This window comes from Hydractinia symbiolongicarpus, chromosome 5 (genome assembly GCF_029227915.1).
Source record: "Hydractinia symbiolongicarpus strain clone_291-10 chromosome 5, HSymV2.1, whole genome shotgun sequence".
In the NCBI taxonomy this organism is placed as follows: domain Eukaryota; kingdom Metazoa; phylum Cnidaria; class Hydrozoa; order Anthoathecata; family Hydractiniidae; genus Hydractinia; species Hydractinia symbiolongicarpus.
In genome coordinates this window covers 19,959,691-19,980,531 of record NC_079879.1, presented here as the reverse complement: position 1 = coordinate 19,980,531, position 20,841 = coordinate 19,959,691, and the positions used below count along the sequence as shown (strand labels likewise).

General features: G+C 32.9%; 1 protein-coding gene across 3 annotated transcripts in view; it reads left to right on the top strand.

The window, feature by feature from the left end:
* Positions 1–169: 169 nt before the first annotated feature.
* LOC130645194 (uncharacterized) overlaps positions 170–20,841 on the top strand; it is a 31,123-nt gene continuing 10,451 nt past the window's right edge. The window contains exons 1-28 of one of the 3 annotated variants that reach the window (XM_057451093.1): positions 170–1,177; positions 2,509–2,745; positions 3,648–3,767; positions 5,486–5,632; positions 5,748–5,837; positions 6,004–6,081; positions 6,439–6,516; positions 6,897–6,983; positions 7,487–7,642; positions 7,778–7,867; positions 8,094–8,174; positions 8,425–8,484; positions 8,607–8,678; positions 8,843–8,905; positions 8,997–9,065; positions 9,261–9,332; positions 9,587–9,652; positions 10,254–10,371; positions 10,502–10,581; positions 10,769–10,858; positions 10,955–11,023; positions 11,216–11,284; positions 11,470–11,538; positions 11,881–11,937; positions 12,384–12,455; positions 15,083–15,174; positions 15,889–15,961; positions 16,180–19,767. In XM_057451093.1, the coding sequence (XP_057307076.1) occupies positions 440–1,177; positions 2,509–2,745; positions 3,648–3,767; positions 5,486–5,632; positions 5,748–5,837; positions 6,004–6,081; positions 6,439–6,516; positions 6,897–6,983; positions 7,487–7,642; positions 7,778–7,867; positions 8,094–8,174; positions 8,425–8,484; positions 8,607–8,678; positions 8,843–8,905; positions 8,997–9,065; positions 9,261–9,332; positions 9,587–9,652; positions 10,254–10,371; positions 10,502–10,581; positions 10,769–10,858; positions 10,955–11,023; positions 11,216–11,284; positions 11,470–11,538; positions 11,881–11,937; positions 12,384–12,455; positions 15,083–15,174; positions 15,889–15,961; positions 16,180–19,767 (6,681 nt within the window). In that variant the 5' untranslated portion in view covers positions 170–439. The remainder of the gene's footprint in view (positions 1,178–2,508; positions 2,746–3,647; positions 3,768–5,485; positions 5,633–5,747; positions 5,838–6,003; positions 6,082–6,438; positions 6,517–6,896; positions 6,984–7,486; positions 7,643–7,777; positions 7,868–8,093; positions 8,175–8,424; positions 8,485–8,606; positions 8,679–8,842; positions 8,906–8,996; positions 9,066–9,260; positions 9,333–9,586; positions 9,653–10,253; positions 10,372–10,501; positions 10,582–10,768; positions 10,859–10,954; positions 11,024–11,215; positions 11,285–11,469; positions 11,539–11,880; positions 11,938–12,383; positions 12,456–15,082; positions 15,175–15,888; positions 15,962–16,179; positions 19,768–20,841) is intronic. The other 2 variants (XM_057451094.1, XM_057451095.1) reach the window with 2 other exon arrangements.

Sequence of the window (20,841 nt, the reverse complement as noted above, 5' to 3'; positions counted from 1 at the left end):
CGCGTTTTCTCGGAAATCCAAGCTTTTGTTTACAAACTCTATAAATCGCAGTTCATTGGTTTAAAAATGTAAACAAGGCAGCCATATTGGATTTTTTAAAAAAGCATCGGGAGCATGCGACAAAAGTTTTAAATTTTATATATTTTTAAAAAAATCACAAGTATTTTAATAACTAGCTATGAAAGTAAGCGCTAAATATTACTCGAAGTAGTCAGCAAAACATTTATTATTATATTAAACGGAAAAACTTGGCTAAAGATGTTCATGACTTATCTTAATAAAACCGTTAGCTGGGTAGGTGTTTTGGTTAAAATGTGAGCATGTTCATAATATAGGGAGCTAGCTAACAAGTAGCTACGTTTTGTCACCATAAAGAGCCTAAAAAGAGAAGGCATTTATATTTATATATACAGATACTAGTAACATAATTCATAACGCTATGGATAAGTTAGAAGAAGAATTGTTGCATTTCACGTCTGGTGCTAGTGCGAAATGGAAATCAGAGCCTGACTTAGTAAGAGATGAAGCTTCACTTATGACAGAAAATCTACCTGAAAAAGCAAGTTCAAGTGCAATTGGTAGATCAGCAAGTTTATCAAATATTAAGTCAAGCAATGTTTCAGATGAAATGAGACAGCATATAGCACAACTCAAAAGTGACTTAGCGAAAGAACAAAACTTGCTAAAAGAAGTTAAGCGAGAAAAGGTTGCAGAAATTAAAAATATGAGAGAATCAGAATCTGAAAAGTTTCAAAATAAACTAAAGACTATGGAAATAAATTTAAGAAGAGAATTTGAGCGAGAAATGGCGAAACAAAGAATTACATCTAAAACTGAGTTTGAAAATGAAATAAATAGAATCATGAAACGCAAAAATAGTGAGTATCAATTTGAAAAAGAGAGCTGGTTACAAGAAAAAGAAAAATTGATTTTAAAAATTAAAAATTCTAAAAATGACGCCCTTCAGGAACTATCATTTGAGCAGGAACAGCAAAAGATAAAACACGAAAATGAAATGTTTTGTATACAGCAGGCAAATTTGCATTTACAAGAAGAACTTAAGCTTTTGAAGGATTCTGTTAATAACAGGCCAATTGAAAATATCAGAATTAATAAAGAACATCAAATGGAAATGGAGACCTTAAGAAAACAGGCCTTACAAGACTCAAGAAAACAGGTGAATGGTTGAGTAGATCTCTATTCATTGTTTTTTATTTAATTCATACCCATCACTTTCAGCATGTATTTTGTGAATGATTTTTACACTTGTTGTGTATGTTTTAAACTCAGCTGCTGCAACTGTTAATAATTCTAAATGTTAATTCAGAAACATCTGAATTAACATTTAGAATTATTGTTTGAATTTTTTAAGCAATTGGCAGGCTGTTTTAAATGAAATACCTACTATGTGCCATTAAAGTAGTTTTCTCGTGTTGCTGAAAGTTAGTTCAGTTAATAGCCAATGTCGAACATTTCAAATTGTTTAACACATCAATGCAAAAGTAGAATATTTCTGCCAAAAAACAACTTAACCAACAGTAGAAAATTTTCCAGTTCTTACAATCATCCTAAAACTTTCAAGAAATTACTTTTTTTCGGCCAACAAAAGTAAAGGGAAAAAAGCTCAGGACTGTTAAACTTTACAATTTAATTCTTGTTGTGAAAGTAATGAAGCAATATGCACAATCAGGAAATGTTTTTCAAGATTTCTGATGGGTTCATCAAACTTTTTTTAATTTTGCAATTGGTTGGCATAATTTAATGTTAAAAACAAAAGTCATTCAACAATGTCTTGTTTCTCATATTAAATTTAAAGTATGATTTAGAAATAAGTTTGTGTATAATTTATTTTAAGGTAATAGGCGAAAAGTTAGAATAGAGTCTACTTTTGGTATAGCAATTTTTAAAACGTCACTTAAGAGTCAGTGATTTTAAAAATCATTTTATTACAAAAATAGCATGATTCAATAGGAAATCTGCATGTATGGCTTTCAGAAAATAACTAGTTTTATATATTTTTATTTCAAAGTTCAGGAAATATAGCCAGTATTCTCAACATAGGTAATAGCTGTTTCATGTATCCTTATTATGAATAGGCAACATAGGCAATTAGGAATTTTTGTTTAATTAAAAATACTGATATGGTTTTGTTGCTCTGTACTGTGCCTGAGGTACTGATGTACTGTACACAATTTTTTTATATACCAATAAACGACATCAATGGAAACAAATACCAATGGAAAGACACACAAAACAAATGCTAGAAATGTACAGAAAAGCAGTGTCTTTCAAGGCATAATTTTAGGGCTTCTCAAAAATTTGGATATAATATACAATCCTAATTTGTTTGTTTTTTTCAATCCTGATTTGTTTCTTTTTCAATATATTTATTATATATTAGTTAAAAAGTGTACATAAACATATATAGAAATTAAAGTTTGGGGAATTTTAATGATACACTGTTGTTGTATCACCGCCTTAAATTGAAATTATTCTTTTTATTGTAAGCTTTCTGAAGTCAAACAGTTACAAAAGGTTATTGAAAAATTGGAGAAGAAGTTGGGTTTTGAGGCAGGAACCTGTTTACGTTTGCAAATGGAAAAAGATGCATTGGACAATGCTTTAGCAAGGTTGAAATCGGCAGACTCATTGAGTCGACAATTTTCAAAAGATATCAAAGGAAATGACTACAAAGGTGTTGAATTTGATTTAGAAGGAATAATTATGGAACTTCCACAAAGACTGGTATGTTTTTAAAAGAATTTTATTATCAATTTTGTTCTTGCAATATTTATCAAAGTTTTCCATAATCTTTGATTTCCTGCAGGGGCATACAGTAACTCATCTGATATTTTTTTATTATGTGATATATATACAACAATGCAATGCAGTAGTTCATTAGATACAAATTTATTGGTTATAAAGCAATGGGATATTTATAGCAGAGATATTGCTATACAAAGTTGTTGGTTTTAAAGGATCCAATAACTGCATTGTAGTGATTTTCCATAGGCTAAGGAATAGCTACTGCAGTGATTATGAAAGTTATGTAAAGGTTAATAAGAATTGCTTTAGGTTACTATGATTTCGGAAATAAAAATAAGAGAATTGCTTAAGCTTGCAACAGCAATAGAGACTTAGTATAACAAAGATTGATTGTATTCTAGTTTGAAATTTTCATATGGAAATTGGTTAAGGATGCTACAATCATCTGATGAATAATGATTTGCAAAATTGATTGCTAAGGCAGCTGAAGAAAAGTAGGTTGGAATGCGTAGTATGGCGAAGTAGTCTTAGAAGCTGTTATTAAAAATTTTGGATGGATGGAATAGCCTGGACATGGTCATTGAATCATACTTAATTTATATGTTTAGTTAAAAGTGAGGTTACAAATAATGTAGTGTTCCCAGCTTAAGTGCAGTATAGTGGTGGCTTATTAGATGTAGTTCAGAATATTTTTATTTTGCAGATATGCTGGGTAGTAAAGGTGTTAAAAAAACTGGCATTAATAAACGTTGGTACTGCTTTTTGACTAGTAGGGTATTGTTAGTTTGGGATAAAGGTAAGTTGTGTAAGCTTGTATTAGGGGCTAAATAGTGCAATTCTTAAATGCCCAAAAAATTTTAATATTCTAATTCCTATCTTAGGCATCAAAACCTCATAATGATCCAGAAAGAATTATTCATCGAAAATATATTGAACTATGTTCATTAGTTCGGAGATTAAATGAGAAAAATCAAGCTATAGCCATCAAAAATGAAGAGATGGTAGGAATATTTTTGTTCAAATACTGTTTTTCTTGTATGTCATGCTGAACAGATTAAGCAGACATGTGCTTATTAAACTTCTGACCTCTTAGATATCTGGGCTTTTCTCTCAACCTGCTCATTAGTTTTTCTGATTTTTTGGCACATAGTTACTTATCAATAAATGCTAGAAAGTAACTAGGCAAAAACAACTGAATTTAGGTCCAAATAAAGTTTCTATAAATTGACTAAAATGTAAGAAGAGATCATTATCTACAAATTTCTTTAGATTCCATCTGCAAGAAAAATCTGGTATCAAAATTAGCTAAAATAAATATTTTTCACGTTTCCTTAAAATATATTTCTTACCTTATTATAGATGAACTATAATCTGTGATAGATGATTATTCACAAATTTTAGTCGATTTTATGTTTGAGAAGAATTATGCTGTTAGGCAACAGGCCTTAACTACCCCAAATTACAATAAATAAGGTTTTCATGTTTGTCCAAAAGTTTCATTATTTTATTGTTTTTGCTCATGTTCAATATTTGTGTGTGACTGTTAAGATGTAAACTTGTTTAACGTTCAACTTTATTCTGGGATTTGATCATTACATATATATGATCAATTGCTCCCTGTTAACGTAGTTTCTGTGGCAAACATAAGATAAGGTTTTTGATTTACCATAGATATGGCATACCTAAAAACTTACTAATTTGACTACTTTCCTGTAAAGAAAGTCTAAATTGAGAACTAAGTTAATTAGGTACACATTGTGCTTTATACTTTAATAAAAGAAAAAACATGCAGCTGACTTAAATTAGAAATAGAAACCTTTAGTGATTACAGTTTCGAAACAGAAGCCTAGTGCTGATTTAGGTAGCTGAAATTAAACCACACAATCCAAGTTTAATAAAAAGTGATTGGTTTCCTTTTGAGTCATTTTCCCTTTAGTATTTTCCATATCTTTTAAGAAGGTTGTTTACAGTTTGTCAAAAAATGATGATGTATGGGGTTAGATATTGCCAATTACAGAGTAAATTACACTTTTTAATTTTTTAGCTATATTTCTTTCCCTAAACTACCCAAGAAAAGCCTTGTTTTGATTGATTAAGTTAGCAGACCAAATTTAATGGATGTTTTGATTGGTATATACTAAGAACATTATTGATATTATTCCCACAATATATAACAATTTTGAAACCCAGAGTTAAAGTACACCATGTAATAAACTTATCAATAATTAGCCAAATCAGAGATTTTACTCATAACTCAATCCGTGAGTGAACTCGAATCAACAAAAAAACTTTATTCTGGCCTTAAACTAGGGAAATGATAAATCAAGTACGAAAATATTATTCGGTGATAATCTTAGATTCTACCTATTTTACTATAATATTGGTTTAGTTACCGATTTAAGATGCTTTCATCCCTCTTCTGTTGAAAAAATAGCATGGCTAAGGGGAAATTGTGATTACTTTCTATACAGAATCTTTTTAAACCACTGACATAAATATGAAAAGTAAACCACATTTTTACCTTTTTACTAATTATGCCAATGCATGTCTTACCAATTTTTAAGCCCTCACAAGTCTGTTGTCGATTTGTTGATTTTTATGGAAATCATTTAAAGAAAGTCATGTTTGGGCTGTTTCTAAAAATCTTTTGTAACTGATCATATATATCAGTGGCTAAGTTATGTTGCTTATGTGCTTCTAAGGCATTTTTTATTAATAGTTGGAAGAGCTCGAGGCCCTTCAACATGATCGACAACCTATTGAAGAAAAAGTAGTACTTTTGGGCACGAAAAACATGGAATTGTCACAGACGTGTCGTAAGAATGAGGCTAAAATCAAAGAATTACAAAATGATATATTAGAAAAGGTAACACTCTCAATTAAAATTGAAATGTTAGCTTAAAGGATGTGTGAATATGTACATTGTTTTAAGGGGGAAGTTATTTGACTTGTTTACCGATGGAAATGGAATTTTTTTTAAGGATGATAAGATTGTTCACTTACAGCAATTAGTTGAAAAGAAAGATCTAAAGTTAAAGAAGGCTAGAAAAAGGGATAAACATCAAATTGATGTAAGTCATATAGTTGCTTTTAGTTGTGTCTACTTGTTTACTTCACTCTTTATAACAACTTTGTGGATTGAGTTTGGTAAGTACCCAAACATAGCTACAACAGTTTTATTGCAAGATAATTTTAAGTTTGCAATGACACTTGATCAACTTGATTTATACCTTGCAGATGCATGATTATGATGATCTTCAAAGGCAGCTCTGTCAACAACTGCAAATAATAGCAGAACTTCGACAACAAACAATTGTGAGTAAAAACAATTTCGTTAAAAGTGTTAATGAGGAGAGTTTGGGAGAGAGTTTCCATTGGGAGAGTTTCCATTTTCTTTGTATTTTACTAGCATGTTTCATCTTTAAAATCATGTGTTCTGTTCTACTGATGAAAATGTTAAAATTCTCCTTTTACCATTTTAGTGCTTAAAGCTGAATAATTTTGATATACCTTGGAGCTAATTTATTTGTGTAATACTTTGGTAAAAACATAGAAATATTTTTGTTGTGGATATAAAACATCTTATTTTGAAATTGAACCTAAACCTCAGCCTAGAAAACTATTGATTCTTCCATAACTTTTATTTCATCTTGAATACTATTTATTCTTTAGGAAAAAGACAGGAGGATTGATGTGTTAAAGAATAGACAAGCAGGGAGAAGAAGTTCTTTGCCAGGCTCTAGAAGAAAGGTTGTTTTTGTGAATCATTAAAAAATGATTGCATTTGACAGCTTTTAAATTCTGTTTAAAAAAAAGTAAAAAAAAAAGAATCTTCATCTTGGTATTGTGGAAATATGATAGTTATAGGGAAGAAATGATAAGCTTTTAAGCACTCTCTCGAAAATAAAACGCGTCAGGGAGCTAGAAGCAGCACTTCTATATATTAAATTTTATTAAAACATTTAAAACAGGATGCACTATAGATATGTGAATAACTTTGGAGAAACATATGAGTGTTTATAGCACTGTAACGCTATCAATTACTTCTCCTTCGATTAGCTAATCCTGCATAGAACTTTAATCTCTTTTAAGATAAATGACAAAAATAGAAATATAAATGTATTTTGTAGTCGTTATCACTGGACAGTTTGAATGGCATTGTTGGGCTTGATGTTTCAGACCATGCTGCAGGAGATTTTCCACCTGAAGATGCAGAGGTAAGTTCCAAAGTCTCATATTAGTGCAGAAATAAATTTAGCAGTATAATTTTGACGTCAAAAGGCTTCACAATTGAGAATTAGGCTTAACTTTTTTTCCATATTTGACTTCGTATTTTGAGGAAATTGTTTTGTAAAGGAAAACTTCAATTTAATTAAAGCTATTATTATATTGCAGAGACAAATTTGTTTTAAAACGCATTGAAAAATCGAATGTTTTCATTTTTAAAGTTAAGAGAAAAGGAATAATTTAAAAAACTACAAAATATGATGCAATAGATATCTAATGAACTATCATTCATTAGATATATATATTTAACAAAAACAATAAAAAACCGGAGAAGAAACTTTTAGAACTAAAAACATTTTAAATTTAGACTAAAATTAAGAAACGTTTAGAACTAGACCCTTCACCAAGTTTCTCATAAAAAAATGTGTAAGATAAGGACTGTGTTAAATGCCGTGGTCAACTCCTGCTTACATATTCTGCTCATTTTTATTAGGGTTTATTAGATGATTTAAAAAGTAGTGTGGATGACCACGTTGAAAATGAAAAGAGACTGGCCAAACTTACGAAAGAACATTTAGAACTTGAACAAGCATATGCTTTATTGCAAAGACAAAATTTCGAAGCTAAAGATCCTGAAAGAGTTGAATTGGTATGTAGAGTTTGTAATAGTTCTTTTTGAATTAAGCTGTTAGTTTCTGCCTGCAGGAGACTTATTTTAAAAAATTTTAAGCTTTGGATTAAATTTGCTTAAAATCATGCAGACCAAGCTTTTATTTTCTTCCAGCATCGCGAAGCTCTTCAATCAGATTTACTGGTTTCCCAGGCGACAATTAATGAATTAGAAAGAAAAATAGACGATAAAGATACTGAACAGGTTTCCATTGTTGCAAAAATCATTATCTGTATGAAATATGTATTTGCAAAAGCAAGAAAAGTAGTTTTGATAATTTTATTAAGAATCGGGAAACTTTGTACCCGCGAAATTTAGTAACTTTGAAAAATTAGAATCTATTCACTTGTCTTGAACTAGCAGTTATGAAATCAGCCATCTTTAGATCCATTTAAAACAAATGTTTTAATAGTGGTAAATTTGTTTTAAGGATTTGTTGCTGGAGCAGATAAACACTTTGAAAGCTACCATTGATGAACTGGAAGAGAAAATTGAAGATATGCATCAAAAGGTGACAATACTTACCGTAAAAAAGTCGTTTTAATATGATTAGTTGATTTGAAATAGGGTCTGCTGAAGAACTCTCTTCAAGGTTGTGATAATTTATAATAAGCTATAGTTAACAAGATTTCTTAACTAAGCATACTTTCAAAGAAAGTATGGTACTTTTAGTGTGTAAATTTTTGTTGTTTTGTCGCCTTTTTATTTAACAAATGATGGTGCAACAACTCCTGTTAGTTACGAGGTTTTTATTATTCTAGCTTGTTAGTGCTGAATCAGATTTGGTGCAGAAAACTTTACAGTTAAAAGGAATGACTGAGGTTTGTTGTCCTTTGTACCTTATTAAGTAATATAATTATATCTTATATCTTTATATATTATATTTATATATTATATTATTATATTCTGTTCAGAGTTCACTTTGTAAATCATTACTTTTTAGGAGATGAAAGAATTAATGGATGAAAATGATTTGATGGAATTTCGCATGGCTGAACTGGAAGACTCTTCGAAGGTTTGTCCAACAAATATTTGTGTGCGTATGCTTTTCAACCAGTGTTATTGATGCTAATAATATAAGAAAATTAGAAGAGAGCGAAATGAAAAGAACGTTTTAGTACTGGCTGTTGCTAATCACAACATTTGCTTTATTTTAAGACTCGATCATTTCATATACAGGTAAAAAAGGACTCCGAAGGTGCTCTTCGCTTAACTGAAGACGACAGAGAAAACTTAACAACTGTGAGCGTTTTTATTGATTATTAACATCTCCATATTGTCATATTATTTGGTTCTTGCTTATACATCCTTATTTTAATATGATTTTATGTAGGACATCGAGGATTTAAATTGCGATGCAATATCAGTAAGGATAGCACTAAAAGAATTGGAAATCAACCAGGTATATACTGTGGCAACTTTTTTTGTAATTTCAACTTTTATTTTGTTGTTGTTTTATGACAACAAAAGTATACCCCCTATCAATATTCCCAAGACATTGTTTGATTTTTGAATGTCGAGTGATTGATCGCTTCCCCTCTAGTAAGGCAAATACGAAGGAGAATTTTTAAATTTCAAAATGTGTTATTTTCTTTAGCAAACTGAACTCTCTCCATCAGAGAAAAGGACGCTAGTTCAAGCAAGAGCTCTCGTTGATAAAGGAGCAAAGGTATTCCTTGTTTTTTCTATAAGTTACAGCTTAAAAGTCATCTCTAGATAAGTGCTGAATGTACCAGCTAAGGCTTCTCAGCATTTAATCGAAGTAAAAGTTTTCATGAAAAGAAAATGCTGGAATGTTGAAAGCAAACGTAGTTTGTGCAGGTTCTGATAGCAAAACAATTTTGTGAAGCGGTCCGGTTTAAGGTTTAAACTCATTTTGCATACAACTTGTTACATGTTATGCAAAACTTTTCTATACTTTAGGAATTGTTAGACTTAAAAGACACGGAAAAATTGTTACGAACACGAGTTGATGAATTAGACAAAAAGGTACAATGATAAAAGTGTTTTATTGAAAGTTGGATAACACTGTTATGAATTTAATGAAATTAGTTGTTAAAAGAAGTGCTAAATGTTTCATCGTCTTAAAAGGTGGGAAGCGGTCGTTAACCGGTGTCTGTTTTGTGCTGACTAATAAGTTGTTCTGTATTGTAAGAATTTTAAAATTTATTAATTTATTTACCTGTCGTGTCCACCAATCAAATTACGAGTGTCTATCTCCATTATTCAGCTACCTTTATGTTACCTACATTCGCTCTTTAAAATTTTTGTTATATCTGCGCGTACATTTTTTTGCATTTTGTAGTGCACATTTTCACTTTCGAGGTACCATTTTGCATTTTGTGATGCAAATTTTCAATTTTGAGGTACCATTTTGCATGTTGTAGTGCAAATTTTCACTTTCGAGACACCATTTTGCATTTTGTGATGCAAATTTTTTAACTTGAGGTACCATTTTGCATTTTGTGATGCTAATTTTTCAACTTGAGGTACCATTTTGCATTTTGTGATGCAAATTTTTCAACTTGAGGTACCATTTTGCATTTTGTGATGCTAATTTTTCAACTTGAGGTACCATTTTGCATTTTAGTATTATGATGCTAAGCAACAGTTGTCACAGCAAGATGAAGAATTAAGAAAATTTCGAAATGAAAAATTGAAATTAGAAGAACATGAATTACTTAATGTTGAAAATCTCAGCATCTTAGGTGGGTGTTATACTTTTGTGTGAGTTAAATAAATTTTTTTTATCCTGTTACTAAATTCGCGGGTATGCATTATCTCAAATTTTCTCTCGTTGATTTTATATATATTATATTTGTTTTGATATATTCAAAGGTAAACGAAGAAAATCAAGTTTTGATCTAACTTATGGATTTGAAAAATCACCTTCAAACATGTTAGCAGAAGCAAATGCAGTGAGTTACAAAGAACATTTTTTTTTGAACTTCTCTCTCTTTTATTTTAAAAATATCTACTTAACAACCAAACCTCCTTACCCCTAAAATGTTATTAGTTATTGAATAATATAATACGGTAAATTCATGTATCCAATATCTGGTTTTTACACGGGAATTGAACAAAAAACTCAACTTTATAATGTAGGTTGAATGCTTGTGCTGCTCATTTTTGTTTTCTTTCCCGTTCTTGTTGTCTTCGAATTTCAATTTCAACAAGATTCCGATTTATACTTCAGTAAGAATTGAAAGTTTAATGTTACATATATCCGAAATGAACAAAATAGACATTGCAACTATTCAATTTATTCAACAAATGTTGTTGTTTTTTTAGAAAATAACAGAATTAGAATATTTAAATGAAATGTTACAAAATAAAATAAACAGGATGGGAGGTGGAAATGTAAGGTTTATTTGTTTTCATTCATTCATTCATTTATTCATTCATTCGTTTTAGTTTTTTATATGCAAACAGTTTTCTTGTTTTGTTCTGCCTGCATAAAGCATCTTGTCTGTTCTCGATAAAAAATTCTGCCGTGACACGTGAGAATAACTGAAGACAGCCATTGTGATCGATCGATCGTTTTATATTTAGGTGGAGTTATCAGACGAAGAAATTGAGATGTTACGACAAAAAATGGAACGTTTACGAGATGTAGAAAAGGTAATAATGCTTGGTATACAAAAACACATTTTTTGGATAAAGAAAATTCCCACTGTGATATTTTATAACATCATTAATACATGGGACGTGGGAAAAATTTATGATCGAGGTCTCATTAGAATGTTTGAACTCAGTTTATCATTTACCAATTTTCATTCTCATTGTGTTACGTCTTTTTTTCTCAGCAATTCAACATTTTGAAAGTGTCAAACGACGACTTGTTACATCGACTGAGAAAGTTTGAAGATCAGCAGGTCAGTAAAATTAACTTTAGAAATATATGCAGCTATTAGAAGTAGTAGAAGTTTTAACATCCTTGGGGTTCCATTATAACGGCTGGTTCTTCCTTCCCTCCGACTGTAACTTTGTTACACTACTGCTAGAGATATGTTTAGCATTGCTCTAACTTGCTTGCCTGCCACGCAAACCGATTAGCGGTCGGTGGATGGCACTAAATGGGCTGACAACACCACATTTAAAGAGCGCTGGAGTGGGGACTCGAACCTTATGAGTACAAGCCGAGTGCGCTACTACTAAACAATATCAGATATCGGCCTATTTATCTTCTAGTTTCAACCTCCTTCTTTTACTTCTAGATGAGCCCAACTGTGTTGAATACTTTTCAAGACAGCCTGCCCAAAGAATTAGCTGATGTAAGTAATTTAAATCTTAGTCTGTTTTTAAAAGAACGATGTTCTCTTGAATGTTGAGTAGTAATGGACAAAACATTGTGGGAAAAGTCGTTGCAAATAAACATTGCAGCTGAGGATTCCGAACTCGATTGCAAGGTTGGGTTGTTTAGGAGGGAGGGATGCTGGAAGGTTGCAGCTAATCGCTTCTTATATATTTTTTTATTATCATGTCTGTGGAGCAAAATCATTTCACTTCTGATAGTACTAAAACTTACCCTCTCTGCACCGTATACACGGACTTAAATGTGTCGCTTCAGAGAGTCTCATTTTTCAAAGCATTATCAACACGTCTTTAATCTCATGACCTATGTTATTTGACTTATGATTGTCCAAAGTTCAAACGCTTCCGAACGCTATGATCAGTGAAATAAAGTTCAACAGTAATAAATTATATTTTTATTTCGCAGGAAATTTTGAAGCTAAAGGAAGAGAACGAAACGTTGAATGGTGAACTAGGAAGCCTTCGCACACGAGCAGATGTAAGTTGAACACTTAAAAAGAAAGAAAAGGAACGGTTTTATTGATCTTAAGGCTGAAATACACTATCATTTTTCGAAGATCATTTTCCAATTATCATTGAAAAATGACAGTGTATACAGAAGAAAATGTCATTTTTTACACTCTCATTTCCAATGATCCTTAAAAATGAAAAGTTGAACATGTTCAACTTTTAATTTTTCAATGACATTTTTTTTCTATTGTTTTAAATCGAATCCATTGTTTTCGCACACGTGTTTGTTGCACGCGATGTAGTTTAGGCGTAAATATAGATAAAAACAAAGATTTGAACAAGTAATTCACCCGAGAATGAAGACGCAAGAAGCGACCGAAATTTTTTTTGAGATTTGGAGAAGCCAGCCCAGTTTGTGGGATGTTAAATCCCCGTTTTATAAGGACAGAAACGAGAAGGCAAAAAGTTATGAGATATTCAAAGGCAGACTAGGAATGGAAGGTTTGTGTTATTTCGAATGGTTTGGATGAGAAAAGAAAAACATGTATATTTTTATGATCTGTTTTTCTTTTTAGAGAAATTAGTGAGGAGTAAAATGAATACACTACGAAGTTATTTTAGCGCAGAATTGAAGAAAGTAAACAACAGCAACAAATGTGGAGCAGGACGAGATGATGTTTACGAAAGTTAATGGCCATACTTTCAGTTCTTGCTATTCCTACGTGACTCCATCGTCCCAAGAAAAATTAAATTTCAATTTTAAATAAATTTCAGACAAATTTTTCTTGCCATGGAACAGCACCGGTGGAGTTAAAGTACGCACAAAATTTATCCCCGATATCTTTCGCATCATTTCTGTAGTTGTTCAAATGAGATTACTCACCGTAACCTCTTTCAGAACACCACCCATTCAATCTCCGATCCCAAGGAACTCTTCAACACATGCCACACAAAATTACCCACCCTTTGTGTCTCCGCCGTTATCGCCTGTTTTACAGAATATGTACCGACACCCAGTGAACATATATCAAAACACTTATTAGAGTCGAGAAAGTTTATCAGATCTCAACCCAGAAGAGGGCTCACAAAGTGCAGGGTATTAATGTGTGACTGCTAGTTTAGTACGTTTGATAAATTACTGAACGAAATATATATTTACCTTGAGGTATTTTTCTTTTAATCGCAAGTAAATAGCTTCGCAAACTTCAGCGATGAACTGTGACAAAATACTTTTGTGAACGCGAAATAAATACTGTAATTCGGTGTAATTTATCCCACATGAGAAAAACTTCAAAGTTGCAGCTACTTTGACTTTAGCAGGAATTGGGTCTCGCAAATGTGTTGTTTTTTTCTCAATGTCAACTTCTATGAGATTTAGGAGCTCCTCAAAAATATTCGGCGGCATTCTTAAAAATCGCGTATACTCTGCAATTTCCTCTACACGCAGTTCATACATGAGAGTATTGTGGATGCCAAGTTCATTTCGCCTATACGGCTTCACCCATACATTTCTTTGCATTTTTTCCTATGTTTAGCTCTCTTTTTTGATAACATATACACAACAACAGCAACTGCTATTTCTTCTTCAGAGTCCATGTTGCAAAGAAAACATGCTCAAGTTTCATGTTTTTAATGATAGTGTATTTGCGCCAAAATTTGTCATTTTTAATGTCATTGGAATGTATCATTGGAAAATGATCATTGAAAAATGATAGTGTATTTCAGCCTTTACAGTATGCTGTGAATAATACAAAAATTTTTTGTCAGTAGTTTTTGTTAGTATACCTTTAGTTTGAGCCTTTACAATATTTAAAAAATCGATATTTTGAGCTTAATATTAAGCGATTTTTAAATAATTGTTGGAAATTTTGCAATTAAAATTTAAACATGTTTGGACATATGAAGGTTAATATCTAATATGGCAGCTAATATGTAAATAAACAAAAAAAATATAGTTGGTTACACTACAAAATAGTTGGTTACACTACAAATATACAACTCCATTAATCTGAAATTTGAAAAAAATTAATTTGGAAAATGTGGTAAAAGATAATGTACCAGATTATTCATTTTTAGACAAAAAAAGGTTTCTTATAAGAAGAAGCCTTAATAGTATTCTTAACCTTTTCTTTTAAACTTCGGGAATCAAACCTTGATGATACTAACAGTAGGTTTTTTTTGAAAAACAATAGTCTGTATTTAAAGGGGAATTAAGCCCAATTTTTTTTCTACGGAAATATCTTTTACAAACCCTACTTATTTTGATGATATATAAAAAAATTAAAATTCTTTGAATTTACACCCCTTTTCTAGCAAAAAAGTCAAATTGAACTTTTGAGCTATTTAAACTTATACCTCTGCAGCAACATAATGTACACGATTTAAATTTTTTGTTCATTTGCTGGTAAAATGTCGCTAATTAAAAAGCTAAAGAAAATTATATTCAAGTACGAATACAAATATCGCATCTGTTGTAGCCAGATAAATATTTAATGCATCCACTGAATATTGTTTTGTATGTTCTTCACGAAGCATGTGTATTTATATTTCAATAAAAACCTTCATGTTTCATTGAGAGTAATGCATGGATTTCTTTTGAAGAGTTTCTACGGTACAAAATTTTGTTCGTGCTGATAAACGGTTTGTTTTTATTAGGATGCGTTGGCGTTGGCACAGAAAACTAAAGAAGTGTTGAGTAAAGATGACCAGGCAACGCAGACACCGTCTTTTGAACTGCTTGATTTGATGTGAGTTTTATTTTGACTTTGTTTTAATGTTTTGTTATTCCAGATGCAAAACTATTTGTTGGTTAGATTAAAATAAACAAGAAAGTCGGGCGACTAAGGAACTGTGGAACAACTGTACTAGACTCAACACCTTGACCCTTTGCGAAATAATTCACGGCATTAACAAGGAATAATTAGAAATTTAATTAAACTTGTTTTTTTTGTTTTTTTATTAAAATTATTTTGGAGGCCATACTATGAAGGCTTTCAAAACAATTGTGAAGAGCATAAACACACTTGCGGACCAGTTTGAGGAATGTTCTCAAAACATCACATCCAAAAAAATGTGAACAGAATTTTTAATTTTTTTATTTAGGCCACCCTAAGAGATTCAAACTTTTATTTAAAAATGACTTAAAGCTAAAATATAATATGAGGAAAAAATAAGGAATGACGAGGAAAAGGTAGTTGATTGCCTAGCTCAGCTGCATGATTTTCTTTAACTTTAGTTAAACTTGATATACAATCAACTATAGCTCATGCCTTCCTTAGCTATACCTGTTTTTCTCTTTGCACCACAATTTTTTAGTTTCTCAACTTTTAGTTAGGTGATTTTAAGAATGCGGACGTATAAAGAAATATGTGAGAATGGGAGTGCAGAAGAAAGTATGTTGAAATGTGGGAGCCACTGCCCACTGTACGCCTGGTGGGTTGAATAACAGATCTTATTTTTAGATCTAACCAATCCAACCGTGCTCCAAAAGATCCACCGCTGGAAATACCTGAGCTTGACCCAGAAGTAATAGAGGTAGCAGTTTTAGAGTTTATTGTGCAACTGTGTTTTTTTCAGTTTAATGTGCAACTGTGTGTTTATAGTTTAATGTGCAACCTGATTTGTACCAATCACTGCAATTATCTGGTACCTCAAATTGCCATATTAGTCTGTAAGATTTCGAAAGGAGTATATTGAATTTAATTTGCGATATTAAACTAGATAATCTAATTTTATCTTTTTTACACTTTCAGCAAACTGTCGTAGAAGAAATGATGACAGAAATGGTGGTGGAAGATGTGGAGTGTCTACCGTATGAATTTATACCTGACATGATGGAACGTAGCAGCGTGGGGAGTGAGAGCACAAATTCGTATGACGGAGGAGAGCCAGCATTGATCCTTGATGGTGAACAACTTCACTCTGATAACGAATTTATACAGTCCATCCTTAGAGAATATGATGGAAACAGCCCGCCCCAGGATGAGGGTGAACATAACGAGAGTGTAATTTACAGACCTGTGCAACAGCTGACATCGCAGCCGGATTTATCTTCTGGAAACGAGTTTGATGTTTATTTAAACGAAACGTTGCAATTAGATACTCCAAGAAATTCAGACGGACCCCTGTCCAATCTTTCTAGCAATAGAAGCAACCACGGGTCAAGCGTAGACAGAAATACTTTACAATCTTCCAATTCTGTTCAGCAGACACAGAGATCAAATGAGGATCATGAGGACGATAGATGGTCGTCAGTTAATGCTGATAATGAAAAGCCGTTGTTAGTCGACGTTGATGGAAGAATCTCATCTGACTGCTCTACATGTGGACTCACGCCACCCTGTAGAAGGACCATACCACAAGATATAGTGGATCAATTAGCTAATTACGCTCATGCTGGTTCTGTTTCATCTAGTGTACAATGCTCAAACGATAATACTCCAAGGTACGACGAACAAGTTAGACAAGGTTCCGCAGCTAGTAATCGTTCACAGTTTAGTAATCGCTCACAGTCTAGTAATCGTTCACAATCTAGTAATGACACACCTCGTGCGGATTCATATCAGTCTGCGTGTTCTACGTGTGGTATAACACCTCCACATAGTGCCAGAAGCTCATCAGATACAAGATCACAGTCATCCATTGTTCGTGGGGAAACTTCTAATCCAAACGAAAAAATTAACAAAAGAGAAGAAAGGAAAGTCAGTCTGAGTTTAGTTAAATCACCAATTTCAAAAATTCCTGTCCGACTTACAAGTCTCCTGGCTCCATCTGACAGGCCTTCACGACCTGTGTATAACAAAGTAACACCTGATTCTGAATACTCCTACATGAAGCTTTCACCTCGTGAAGTATCAGAAATATTCAGCGGTAGTCCAAACGATTTACGCTCAGAGTCCGCCTCACCTCCTTACAACATCCCACATAAACCACCGCCATACAAGACCAACATTGATCAACTGCAGAGCGACGCTTCCCTAAGGCCGTTGGTATCTAATTTGCCCGCCATTAGTGAAGACGTAATTCGTGCTATAAATAATCCCTCAGAAGAACGAAACAGAAGTCTCGATGTTTCAGAAGAAGAAGAAAGTGAGATCTCGTTACAGGGTGTTGATCAAGATATAAAAGAATTGTTAAAATATGGAAAACATATTAAGGAGTTTGAGCAGGATGATATTGAAACAAGTGAAGATCACATAATTAGAGCAGAATCTGAAGAGCGTTCCCCTGACATGCAAAAGCAACGTGTAAGATCATTTTCGGAACCGGTTATCCGATATTCGCCAATTACTTCACGTATTTTGGATGAAATAGAATCGAAAACTTTTTCCGAAAGATGGGACAATCCTACATCCGTATCTCATGACATAGGATACAATTTTTCACGCCAACCAAAACAGTTCGAATCATCGAGACAACCTAGTAAGTTCGACGGCTTAAATATGCATAGACTTGACTCAGGGATTGGTTCGATACCTTCAGGAATCGGTTCAATTCCAAGGGAAAGCGAAAACGACACCACATATGAAGGAAAGTACTTCACGTCATATATACAACGAATACCAACTGACGAATCTGACATTACGTCGGACACCAGCAATAATAACGACATGTATAAATCTGACGCAAAAACTCGAAATAGATTTGATAACGAATATACAAATTTATCCAACTCTCAGGTCATACAAGATGAAGGATCGTGTCCTGATGTCTTGAAATTACAAGACCATAAGCACTTTCACTCGTTTCATTTTAAACCCGATTTAGTTGAGAATGCGACGTCATTGACAAATCTTAAACAAGTTAAACCCAATAACTCAACTGAGAGCCAGAATCAGCCTAACAGATTCCAATGGAGCCCGGTCTCCTATACATGGAATGATGAGAATAATTTTACAGATCGCCTAAAGTCGTCAGATGATTTATCCTTCAGAAAATGGAGAGTGCGATCTTCGATTCCAACTACAAAATCAGAAGAAAAACAAAACATTTCAAGGAGTCCTCCTCATTCTAACTTCGATACACCGTTATCTATTGTTCCGACGTGCAAACCTTTGTATAAATGGAACTCTGAGACCTCTAGAACTAATGTTAAAGAACCTGCCACTGCAAGCCATATGAACTTCCCTTTTACAGAAAGTGCTATACGAGACTCGTCTCCATCGTTTAATACAGACTTAATAAATAAACAGGACTTTCCTTCGTTTTTATCGCATCCGTATGCAGTAAATAAAACAAGCCTCTCAGAAGAACAATGTCGATCATCGAATGTCGTACATCGTGGTACAACAGACGTTTTAAAAAAACGTCAACATGGTGATATAGTCAGCTATACGTCAAACGTTTCGAAACGGCAACATCAACCCTTGCGCGATGTACGTCATACAGATTTCCCTCATAAATTTCAATATGGTGACGATGAATTTTTAAAAACAAACAAAATATCTTCTATAGGCAACAGCCGATCTGATCCGGTTCATGGATATTTTCAGTCACCTAGTAAATTAAAACTTTCACCGAATGTTGAAACTGCTGATAATGCTCATTTCACCAACGCGTTGCCTTTAAGACCAGGAGAAAGGTTCAATGCAAAACAAATAATTAATGAGAATGTTACTGTTAATGGTAATACTAATGGGACGGTGGGATGCAATTACAGCCATCTAGAATTTCCCAGGCCACTTAGCGCTGATGTCGGATCTGACATATACAAACAACACAATACTTCCAATTTCTTGCCGACGCCTCTCAAAAATGATGCGTCAGATGTTCTAGATAAGTCAATATCAAAATACAAACCTACTAACTACTTTACTACATTTACCTCTCAAGAGAATATTCCTGGTAGCAGTAGTAAACGAGACGCCAATCAAGACAGATGTGATGTTATGTTAAGAGGCAGAGATAACTTTCCCAAAACAAAACGGACTTACCTGCCCTCGCCAACTCGTTTGACTCACCCAGTGCGCTCTAGATCTCACTCGCCAATACGAAATAGACATTATGAGATCACGAACATTACTTCAATTAAACCAAATTTGGAATTTTCTCGGACCAAATTCCCGAGTGATTCCGAATTAAGTCGAAAATCGGATGAAGATTATAAAATTACTAGAAATATTGCCAAAGCAGAGAGTGACAACAAGCTCTATGAACTCTCGCGAAAGTTACCAAAACCACAAAAGGAGAGAATAGGACCGAAGCGCTTACCACATTCGAAATGGTATCCTAGACGTGATCTGTGTGAAAATGAAGGACATGATACCACCAGTCAAGCGGCTTTGAAAAGAGAAATAATGTTTTTAAAGCAAGAATGCGAATCATTGGAAAGACAATTAAAGGTAATTTTTTTTTCTACAAAAAATATGTTGCTTTACTGTTACTGCAGGTTAAAATTTGGATGCAGGTTTGTTTTTTACATTCTATTGAAGTGTGACATCATCACGATTAACCAATCAATGATCAATCCTGCTTAGAGCGTATGTATCTTAGGAAAAAAATTTTGTCGGGAAAAAAATTTGGTGAAAAATAGAATTTGGCGAAATTTTGAATTTGGCGAAATTTTATTTTTCTAATGTTGTTTTATCAGTACGCACGACTGGGTGATGTGGGAAAGAGCGGGTGTGGCCGGTGGATGAGTATTTGGCGACTCTTTGAGTTATATTGGCGAATTTTGACTTGGTGGATGGCAAAAATTATTAAATTTGGCGGGAACTTACTTAGGGGATAATAAAAAATATTAAATTTTTCAGGATGGCGGATGACGAAAGCTTGTTTTAAAAAAAAAGAAAATTTCTTTTTTCTTTTCTGAATGGGCAAATTATTATATTATTTTTTTTTCTATGTTAACCCCCAAACACTTGTAAAAAGAAATATTGTGGTCGTCAGTTTCTTACTTTTCATTTTCTTATTTTTTTTAAGTTGACGGAGAGCAAAAAACAATTTTGGCGGGAATTTAATTTGGTGTATTTTGTCAAAACCGCCAAATTCATCAAATTGTTATATCCCCATAATTCCTTTCCTTAAGGTGAATTGATGGCTTAGTTGAATTGCAGCCATGTTCCTGTCCTGTATCACACGAGTGACCTTAAACATTTTCGCTGGAGGAGAGAGGTTGACTGAAGGGGGAGATGAATAATTCATATTGATATTGAGTGTTGACCACATTAGTGGGTAAACTTTTCATGAATGTTGTTAGAACATGGACAATCTAATCCTGACTGTTTTCTACGTTTAGCAGACTCTCCATCCAGGTCATCTGAAATGTGCTATTTTATTTACATATACATTCCGTCTTTTGACTACAACTTCTTCATATGATATCATTTTCCTCTGATTTTTATACTAGGTGCGTAAAAATAGCTGAAATGTCGATAAAGCTCCTGAAACGTTGAAGTAAATCTCTTCATGTCTTA